This window comes from Crocodylus siamensis, chromosome 3, assembly GCF_052110815.1.
Source record: "Crocodylus siamensis isolate JL-2025a chromosome 3, ASM5211081v1, whole genome shotgun sequence".
Lineage (NCBI taxonomy): Eukaryota > Metazoa > Chordata > Crocodylia > Crocodylidae > Crocodylus > Crocodylus siamensis.
Genome location: NC_143397.1, coordinates 180,704,919 through 180,716,125, shown reverse-complemented (window position 1 = coordinate 180,716,125; position 11,207 = coordinate 180,704,919). Strand labels below are relative to the sequence as shown.

The 11,207-nt window shown below is 48.9% G+C and overlaps 1 protein-coding gene across 1 annotated transcript in view; it reads left to right on the top strand.

Moving 5' to 3' along the window:
* The first annotated feature begins 7,799 nt into the window (after window positions 1-7,799).
* B4GALT6 (beta-1,4-galactosyltransferase 6) overlaps window positions 7,800-11,207 on the top strand; it is a 46,909-nt gene continuing 43,501 nt past the window's right edge. Inside the window, exon 1 of the mRNA XM_090039875.1 lies at window positions 7,800-8,163. Coding sequence (XP_089896001.1) covers window positions 8,049-8,163 — 115 coding nt within the window. The 5' untranslated portion in view covers window positions 7,800-8,048. The remainder of the gene's footprint in view (window positions 8,164-11,207) is intronic.

Here is an 11,207-nt window from a genome sequence, read left to right as displayed (position 1 = left end):
ACTCAGAATGCTTTCAAATGAGGTACTGAATAATTTCTATCCTAGAATTATTAAAGAACCAGGGGCATGAAGTGGTAGGACAGTAGCAAGGGTTTTTAGCCAATATATCAAGTCAGGAATATAATAGTTTCATAGTTTCTAGGGTCGGAAGGGACCTGAGCAGATCATCTAGTCCGACCCCCTGCCATGGCAGGAAAGAGTACTGGGGTCAAACGACCCCAGCAAGATGTTCATCTAACCTCCTCTTAAACACCCTCAGGGTAGGAGCCTGCACCACTTCTCTTGGAAGCTGGTTCTAGACCCTAGCCGCCCTGACCGTGAAGTAGCGCCTCCTGATATCTAACCTAAACCTACCCTCTGCCAGCTTGTGACCGTTATTCCTGGTCACTCCTGGTGGTGCTCGGGGGAACAGTGACTCCCCCAATGCCTGTTGATCCTCCCTGACTAGTTTATAACAGGCCACAAAATCCCCCCTCAGCCTTCTCTTTTGGAGGCTGAACAGGTTCAGGTCCCGTAGCCTCTCCTCATAGGGCCTGCCCTGTTGTCCCCTGATCATACGAGTGGCCCTCCTCTGGACCCTCTCCATGCTATCCACATCCCTCCTGAAGCATAGCGCCCAGAACTGGACGCAGTACTCTAACTGCGGCCTGACCAGTGCCGCATAGAGGGGGAGGATCCTCTTTCGCCTCCGTGCTGACAAGAGGGGAGTTCCCTAACCTGTAGGTACGGTGCCAGTTGTTCCTCCCAAGGTGCATCACCTTGCACTTGTCTGTGTTGAAACCCATCCTATTCTCGTCCGCCCACCCTTGTAGCCTCTCTAGGTCTGATTGTAGCCTGTTGCATCCTTCCAGTGTGCCCACGTCCCCCCACATCTTAGTGTCATCAGCAAATCTGAACAGGGTGCTTTTTACCCCCTCGTCCAAATCACTGATGAAGATGTTTAACAGCGTGGGCCCGAGGACTGAGCCCTGCGGAACCCCACTGCCCACGTCCTTCCAGGTTGAGAAGGACCCATCCACTACCACCCTCTGGGTGCAGCCCTCTAGCCAGTTGGCGACCCATTTGACTGTGTGGGTGTCTAAACCACAGCCCCCCAGTTTCTTAATGAGAACGGGGTGAGAGACAGTGTCAAAAGCCTTCCGGAAGTCCAGGAAGACTATATCCACTGCTACCCCTGCATCTAAGGATTTGGTGACCTGGTCATAGAAGGCCACCAGGTTGGTTTTACAGGACCTGCCTCTAATGAACCCATGTTGGTTGCCCCTAAGCATAACCTCCCCTGCTGGCTGGACATGTGCCAGAATAATTCTCTCAAAAAGGTTGCCCAGGATTGAGGTAAGACTAACAGGCCTATAGTTCCCTGGGCCCTCCTTCCTCCTCTTTTTGAAGATGTGAACCACATTGGCCCTCTTCCAGTCCTCTGGCATCACTCCAGAGCACCATGAGTGCTCTTAAAGATGTGCCAGGGGACTTGCAATGACCTTGGCCAGTTCCTTTAGAACTCTAGGGTGGAGATCATCCGGACCGGCTGACTTGAATACATCCAACCCCTCCAGAAGCTCCCTAACTAAATCCTCGCTAACCCGTGGCCCAGGTTTGCCTCCCCCGGGGCCCGAGGGGGGCCCAGCAAGGAGGTGGCTGTTCTGGTCCCTACTTAGGAAGACGGAGGCAAAGAAATCGTTAAACATGTTAGCTTTGCCGTCTGGTGTGACGACCAAGTTTCCCAACGTGTCCTGCAAGGGCCCCACATTACCCGGGACCTTCTTTTTACCCCCTACATATTTAAAAAAGGACTTCTTATTGTCCTTAATCTGGGAAGCTAGTCCCAGTTCCATCTCTGCCTTGGCCTTCCTAACTACCCCCCTACATCCCCGAGCAACTACAGAATAGTCCTCCCTGGTGATGACCCCTTCTTTCCATTGGGTGTAAGCCTCCTTTTTAGCAAGGAGACACTCACGGATGCTTTTGGTGAGCCACGGAGGCTTGTGTGCTCTCCTGCTCCCTTTGATCCTCGTTGGGATTACCTGCCTTTGGGCTTGGAGGATCGTCTCCTTAAGGAGTGACCACTCTCCTTGGACACCTGGCTCCCCTCCTCTCTGGGACCTCAGCACTTCTCCAACTATCCTCCTTAGCTCGTTGAAGTTTGCCCTCCTAAAATCTAGGGCTGCTGCCTTACTGCATGCTTTTGCCACCTTGCGCTGGATGGTGAATTCCAGCAGGCGATGATCGCTGTCGCCCAGGTGGTCGAGCACCCGCAGCCTTCTCACCAGGTCATCACCCATGGCCAGCACTAGGTCCAACAAGGCGTCTCCCCTGGTGGGGCTGTGCACCTCCTGGGTTAGATGGAGGTCCTGCACTCTGGCCAAGAACCTACGTGAGCGTTCAGACCTGGCTGACTGTTCTTCCCAGCAGATGTCTGGGAAGTTCAGGTCCCTCATGACTACCACATCCTTAGCCTTCACTACCTCTGTGAGCTGACCCAAGAATTCCTGGTCAAGCTCCTCTCCCTGGTTGGGAGGTCTGTAGTAGACTCCCACTGTTAAGTCCCTTTCCCCTTGACTGCCTTGTATTCTAACCCAAAGCACTTCAGAGTGCCCCTCCCCTGACTCCTTGCTAATTGACAAGGATGTGTATTCCTCCTTAATATAGAGTGCCACACCCCCACCTCTCTTTCCTATCCTGTCCCTCCTGTGCAGCCTATAGCCCTTGATATTCACCGCCCAATCATGTGTTGCGTCCCACCACGTTTCCGTAATCCCCACTATGTCCGGGCTGGTGTCAGCCAGCAGGAGGGTAAGTTCCTCCTGCTTGTTACCCGTACTACGAGTGTTTGTGTAGAGGCATTTGAGGCCTCCTGTGGATGTGTGTACTGACCCCCTAGTCACAGCATTACCCTGGCCCCTATCTCTTACCTGTTTATTCGCTTTGCTCGCTGGTCTGGTCTGGGCTGTAGTTGTGGGTGCTGTTTGGTCTGGCAGTCTGATGTTTCCTCCGCCCTCATCTTTCCCTTCCCCCGACGAGCCTAGTTTAAAGCCTGCCAGAGGAGGTCCGCCAACCTAGAAGAGAACACATGCTTACCTTTAGGGGAAAGGTGGAGCCCATCCCATCCCAGCATGCCTCTCATCGTGATGTGCCGGTCATGGCTGAGGAAGCCAAAGCCCTCCTCGAAGCACCATTCCTGCAGCTGCCAGTTGGTCTCCGCGATGCATGTTTCATGCTGTCTGCCTCGTCCACTCACTGGCAGGATAGGAGAGAAAACCACCTGTGTGCCCATCTCCTTCAGCATGCACCCCAGAGTGTGGTAGTCCTCCATCAGGCAATCAGAGCTCCTCCTGGCCGCATCATTAGTGCCAACTAGGACGTTGGGGTAATAATCGGTGGGCTGGATTACGGTTTGGAGCATCCCTTTCACGTCCTGAATCCTCGCTCCAGGTAGGCAGTATAACGCCCGTGCCGAGGGGTCCCGGCGACATATGGGGCCCTCCGTACCTCTCAGGATGGAGTCACCAATGACAATCACGCGATGCTTCTTCCTCCTGGCCTTCTTGCCTCCTTCAGCTTGCATGGGACGTGGTGAGCGTGGAGTTGCCTCCTCCCTGGTTTTGTCCTCTCCTTCCTCCCCCTCCAGGGCTGCCAGGACTTCGTACCTGTTCTCCAGCTGGACTGGAGGAACTGGTGCTGCCGTGTCTCGAGCAGCCCTGGCACGGGAGGTGACCGTCTGCCACTTAGCAGTGGAGGGCTCATCTTGGGGTGCATCTTCCTTGGTCGTACAACCCTGCAAGGAACGAAAATATCTGTCAATTTCCTCCTCTGCCTCCCTGATTCCCCTCAGCCTGCTAACCTCCTCCTGGAGCTCCCTCACCTGTGCCTCCAGGGCCCTAAGGTGGGCGCCTGCAGGACAGCTGTGGGGGTCTCCAGTCCCTGCCCCCTCAGGCCTTGCTGGGCAGTTCCCGCAGGCCAGGGGGTTGGGGGATGCCAGCCCCGCCGTGGGCTCCAATTGGAGAAGGCCAATAAATTCATTTTTTTAAGAGCGAAACTATGTGGGAAATTACAGGTTCATTAGTCTAACCTCAGTGGCATGCAAAGCATTGGAACAAATTTTAGAAGAAAGAGCAGTTAAAGATGTAGAAGTAAACAGAAAATGGGATAAATTCCACCACGTGTTTACAAAAGATAAATGAGCCAGACTAGCATGCTGTCTTTTTTTAATATGTTCTCTGTGTGTGTGTGTGTATGTGTGACTAGTTTCCTAGACAAAGAAAATATGGTAATTTATCTAGATTTCAGCCAAGCATTTGATATAATTCCACATGGGAATTATGAGACTACTGGAGATGGCAGAAGTATGGAGATAGGATGGAGATACGGGTAAGGAGGCATTTATGGGTAGGTAGGGATCAGGCTGCGGACAGGTAACTCCAGTCTGTGCAAGTTTTGTATACTCAAATTCAGACAAGTATCATGTATCTCTCTAAAAGGCTCTAAAAGAGCCACGTTGTGTGGCTCTAAAACATTAACTTTGACTCAATGATACGTTACTAGCAGGACTCTTGAAATACTGGACTCAATGGGCACAGCTTTGCTTAGACACAATCCATTTATATGTTTATATATTTCATTCAAAATATAGCAATATTATGGCATGTTAATTATAAAGTAACAGATCTGATTATGTCCTTTATGTCATTTTTTAACTAAACTACTGATCAACCAAGTAAATATGATGTTTCTAACACTTCTATATTTTGTTCATTTTTCCACATTTATGTCTCAATTTTTCCCCCTTATGTTTTTATTTATACACTGGAAATACCATAGTACAAAATGACATCTATTTAGAAGGCTGTTTGCCTGTGATTGAAGGAAGTGATATCAGATCCCTCAGACTATGGAAAACTAGCTATGAGGAAGAACATCTCAGCCAGGGACATTTAACATTGTAGCTTCAAATTGGATGCCCCAGCTTCAAAATGGCTTTGTTCCAATGAATTATGAGCTTAAAAATGAGTTTAAGGTGACCAGTAGGGTTCAAGTACTGCTTCTGAAAACTACCTGTACAACATGAAGAACTGAAACATTTACAGAACTGTTTAAACACTATGCAAAGCCCCATTGGAGGCTGGGTGTTTGAGGGAAAATTGAACTGAACATGGTGGAGGAGTGGGGAAAAAATAACAAGCCCCGCCCCCCCCCGCTTTATTCCTTTCATCACTTCTATCCATCTGAATAAATCCAGCACACTTATAAAGAACTGAGTTCCAGTGCAACCTAAATGTTATGAATGTCTCAGATGCACCCACGCATACATTTGTTAGCAGCCAGCCTCCTGGCACAAAACTATCTCCTACAGCACTTTGGAGAAGAATGTTCTGGGTCCGAGGTGTCAAATATATGGACCAAGGCTGGATCTGGTGGCCTGGGAAATTGTTTCATCTGACTCACTGAGCTCCTAGAGGGACTGAAATCCTAGGTACAGATGCCCATAGGGAACTTGTTTTGGTGGTGCCATTGCTTACCCTGTCACCAAAGGCTTTAATACATGTGCACCGGGAGGTGGGGTGGGGGCACTATAATTATCATGGCTCTGAGAGCTGCTCTAATTAAAGTGTCCAGAGAGTCACATGTATCAGCGTCCCTGTACTGAAAAATGGCGGCAGGGGCACTTCAAAGCTCATTGAATGAGCTGTAGTTAAAGCACCCCCACTGCCTTTTTTCAGTGTGAGGGCACTGATACACATGATGCTGGAGTTTGCTCTGATGCATTGTAATGACAGAGTGTGGAGCAGCCTCAATGTATGTGTGTCGATGCCCCAAAATCCAAGTGACAGCTCCCCGCTTGGGGCTCATTTCAGTGATGAGGAGTGAGGGGAATGGTGCAGCTGTGCACGATAACTCCACTACCACTTGTCCTGTTGCTAGAGGTGGGTCTGGATCTGTCTTTCATCACCAAGTATGTTTGACCGCTGTAGACTCTAGGTTATTAACCTGACCCAATAAAGTGGTTGTAGCCAAGGTTCCTCAACTGAGGAAGGAGAGTAGGAGCCCAAACCAGCTCATTTTGCACATCTTTAGGGTATGTCTTTGTTAGAGTATGTTTTGAAGTGTAAATAGCAACCAGTCCCTCTAGGTCAGTGGTCCTCAACCTTTTTAGACTTGAGGCACCCCTCTACAGATTTGAGGCACCGCTCGATAGACTTGAAACATACCTTGGGCAATGCCAGCTCTTGGTTTTCACTCTTTTTTATTTTGATCACAGAAAAATAATGGAGCAATTTTGTGTTGTAAAGAACTGGAAAAGACTGCAACTGGTCAGCATGTTTTTAAAGCTACAGATTCCTATGTGAAAACTCTGGGCTCATCTTGTGAACCATGTTTACCCAGTTACCAGTGCTAATGTTATGTGTGGTGTCTTGCAGTACCCCTGAAAGGATCCCAAAACACTCCAGGGTGCCACAGCACCCTGGTTGAGCATCGCTATTCTAGGTGATTATGTGCAAATGTATCATCTAACTTAAATTAACTGGCAGGAAATCAACTAGACTTTAAAAGATGTCTAAATCCCAAAATTGTGGTCCAAAGTACAACTGGGCTAGGTGAAGAGGTTCAAAAAGCCTGAGGCAGAATTGAGCTAAGTTAGGCCGTTGTCTGAAAGCAGTGTAGTTTAGACCCGTAACGAACAGAACACACCTTCTCCCTTCACTGTGTTGGGGGGTACAAATCTTAGCACAAATGACTGGTGCTTCCTGAGACTAGGGGGGCACCATGGTGGCGAGCAGTGAGCAGGGACCACCTGCTGCCACCGGCATCAGTCAGTGGCGAGCGGGGACTGCTTGCAGCTGCTGGTGTCAGTGTCAGCGGCAGCAAGTGGAGACTGCCTGCAGTTGCCAGCAGCAGTGGGGGACGGCAGTGAGTGGCGACTGCCCACTATCACCGCAGCCACACTGGCAGCAAGGGGGAGTGGGTGTGGCTGCCTGCAGAAGCTGGTGGTAGCCAATCTCCGGGGGGGGCACATGCCTATGAATCTTAGATCTGGTCTCCCCATTTTAAAACCAGTCTACATGGGCCAAACATCTGTTCTGCTCTGGGTATAAACTGGTTTCCAATCACTTATACTGGTAAAAGTGTCATGTCTCTACCTGGCCCTGCTGTTCACAGAGGCCTAATAGCTCTGCCACTCCTGTATTTCCAGCTGCTTGTGTAGGTGTCCCTTTCCTGAGCTACAAGCAACTAAACTATGTGCTGGCTTGATATTCATGCCCTGCCCAAGTGCCTGCTGTGGTTGCCACAGAGACGGGGGTGATGCTGGCATTGGAGCAGGAGCAAAGCCGTCTCCTAGGCATGAAAATAGGGATCGAGGTGGCCCAGATGCTCTCCTGGCTCCTCATTCGTGCTGCTGACAAGCCCAGCAGGAGCTTTTATTTATGCCTGTTTATTTTTTTTGCACCCACGCAGGAGGCTGCAGGCCTGCATGTGCCTGTCCAGCGCGCCCACCTTCCAGCTCAGACAGGGCAAGGGCACCACGCCTCCCTGCCCCGCCTAGGGCTAGCCCGTGCCAGACCACCTCCACCTCCAACTCCCGCTCCCCGCGGCGCCTCTCCTCTACCGCGGGGCACGTGACTCCCCCCTGAGGCAGGAGTTCCCCCTTCCCCCCATTCCCAACCGCCCCCTCCCTCGCCGGGTTCCAACGCGGCCGGCCAATCAGGAGAGCGGGTTCCCGCCTCCCTCGGCCTTTCTCCCTCTGCCCATTGGGCGGGAGGCGGCGCGGAGCTCCGCCCCCCGCGCGGACCGCCTGAGTGCTGCAGTGTTTGCGCGGGACCTCCCAACCGCCGCAGTCGCCGCGAGCGCGGGGGCGGGGACGGCGGCTGGAGGGGGCGGGGCGATGCTGGCGCTGCCCGGGAGTGGGGAGACTGTGCCAGGGGCGGCGGCCGGCGGCACTAGCAGCCGCGCCCGCGGCCCCGCGAGCCCGCCCCGCCCCATGGGCGCTCGGCAGCCCGCCGCCGCCGCCGCCGGCCCGCACTAGGAGGCGGCGGCCCGCGGGCGGGGGGAGGATGTCGGTGCTGCGGCGGGCGCTGCGCGTGTCCAACCGCTCCATCCTCGCCTGCCTCTTCTTCTTCTCCTTCTCCTCCTCCTGCCTCTACTTCGTCTACGTGGCCCCCGGCATCGGTGAGCGGAGCGGGGGATGGGCCGCATCCGGGCGGGGGGCGCTGGGCGGCTCCTACCTGTGTCCCTACCTGTGCCGGCCACCAGCGGCGGCGGTGCCCCTGTCATCTAGACCTGCGCCTGCAGCAGCTGCATCGGTGTCATCTGTCCATACCCGCACCCACACCCCTCTGTGTGCCTGTTCCTATGTATCATCTGTATCTGCCTCTGTATTTATGCCTCTACCATCTATATATACCATCTAGCGTCTGTGCATATACCTGTATCTATACCTTTACCATCTGTATCATCTTTACCTATACCTCTATCATCTGCACCTATGCCATCCATACGTATGCCACCTATGCCATCTGTACCTGAATCTTATCATCTATATCATCTCTTTATATAGCATCGGTATCTATATTTATATCATTGGTATCTATATTGTTATAGCACAAGCTTTGGTAAACCCAAGTTCAGGTCCTCAGGGGCTGTGAAACCAGGGTGTATATATGTGGGTATTTATGCACCTAAATCTTATGCACCTAGATATATTGTAGTCTGTAAAGGTACATCTCTACCCTGCCCTCCATAGATCTTTTCTGCCAGCAAAATCTCCCTTCCTGCTTTTGTTATTCACCATTTTTTTTTAAATGAAGTGCCGATGGAAGAAACGAAGCTAATAAAGTCTGGTGTGAACTGATAAGAAAAGAGGATAGCTGGCATGCCCTTCTTGTCTACATGCTGTCTTGTCCTTGGGTAGCGGGCTAGGCTCACTGGCTGACCCTTTGCAGTATCACTTGTGTTAATTCTGAGGTAAAGGTAGATATCATTTTTTAGATGTTGGTTCTCATCTTCTGGCTACAGATGGTGCTGACTTTTATTGTCCGTTTCAGACATTTTCTGCTCTCCGAGGGCCTTTCTTCTGTATAACAGGATTTTCCCAAAATATCTGTAAAGTGATCTTTTTCAAATTCTTCTTTTAAACTCTTCTCTCCTGTGATGCTTATGAAAATAAGCCCCCAAAACCCTTGCTAGTAGGGCACCTAGCTTTCTGCAGTCACTGTAGGTATCTCTATGCAGTACATAGTACCTGATCTGAATAAGCTAGCTTAGGTATTAGAAGCAACATAGCTGTTAATGCAGTGTTCTGCCTTGATTCGAAAGCATAGCTAAGGCAAGGTATTTTAGAGTAGAAAAAACACCTGTACTGCTTGTGGTGTTTGAGCAGCCTTATTCAGACCTAACTTGCATATCTCTGTGGGACACCATATTATACCTTGTAGACATACCATATAGTTAACACTGACCCTGCCTTATTTTTTCCTTGTGTTCTCTTCATCTATTTCAGCCACCTGTTGCCTGTAGTCTTGTACTTAGATTGCAAGCCCTTCAAGGCAATGGTCTTATCCTTGTTTGTACGGGATCTTGCTCAGTGTGGCTGTGGTCTGTAAACATTATCATAGTTCAGATAATAAGAAAGTGTAAAAAGGATATGTCATGTACCAGAATGATTAGGATTTAGGGCTGGAGCTGTCTTCAATAACAAAATGTTTTTTTTATATATATATATATATATACACACGCACTAAGCTCTTGTAAAATGGGGCTTTGCAGCACCGTTATTCCATTTAAAATTCTGAGTATGCATAGTGCGACGACATGATACTGGAAAACATCTGTATGATGTCTCATCACAGACATTAAATGTAAAGTAGTTGGCATATGATTCAGAAGATAAACTGCTGCTTCCATGGAGGAGGGGGTGCATGTGTGTATGTCATTTGAAGGTGAAACTCAAAATTTTGCTCAATGTAGAAGGTTAAAGAATAATTTCTGTACCATTGAGAATTGTTTTCATTCAGTGTTTTCTGGAATGGCTATCCCATTACCAAATGCCTTTCTTTAAATTAAGGTTCTAATTTAACATTTCCACAGTCTAAAATGCTGTATTTAACACAGGCAGCACTACCTTCTTTAATCTTATTCCTACACTTTGTAAATTCATGCATTGGGAAGCCATTCAGTTTCTTCAGCACTTCCCACGAATGTGACATTTCATAGAACCCCAGTGTTGGAAAGGACCTCAGGAGGTCATCTGGTTTAAGTAAATTTGTATTAGTTAAGGCTGATTGTGGTACAATAAGAAATGAATTGTAATACTGACTTGGATCACACATCTGATTGATCTAAAAATATTATCTGTATTATTATTTATATGATCTATAGTTCAGCTGGATGGTATTTTTTCCTTTTCACTGATTTCTTCCATTTTTTACCCTATTCCTTATTATTAATTTCTCCAATCTGCACAAAGGATGATAGTTCTCTCAGTTGAATTTGGACCTAAATATGATTCTGTAATCTGAAGTAAACATAGACTCTTATCCCTCACCTTTGGATGCAGGATGATACTCGTTTTAACAGATTTCTCGGAAAAAGCGTAAAATCTTTTTGGATTTTTCTCACCAACAAATAGCAAAAGTCAAAGATATATACAATTTGTACTGAGCTATTCAGTGCCTCTTAAATGCACCTCTCACTATATTCAGTGCCTCTTAAATGCACCCCTCACTATAAACTCTCTCTCTTCTGCTTGCCATGGGAATCATTTTTTCTTAAATCACAATGAGTGAGTACCTTTTTACTCAATCCCATCATGTTTGTTAGTATTAGCATGATGCTTGTGAGTACGTACTTTAATATTTCTGTATCTTCTCATATTTTTTTTCCAGAATCATGTACAAGCAGTGGCTCTTTCCATTGCTGCAATGAGGTCCTCCTTTATACAGCTCTGACCAAGAAGCAGGCACTCCAAAGTCTGCACTTCACTGCACTTGCATATATTTGTATCATTAGAGTAGTTTGAGTCATGTTTGGTTTTGATCTTCCAGTTTGCATGTGCAGGCAACTCAGGCATTGCCCTGTTGGCTAGTCTAGATCAGTCCCTCTGGAAAGGTCCTCCTGAGGTTTCTGGTCTATTTTAGAGCATCTGTTTGTGTATAGTCTTTCTTTTCAGTTTTACCTGGTCAGCTGCGCAACACTGGTCACAAAACTCTTTTGCA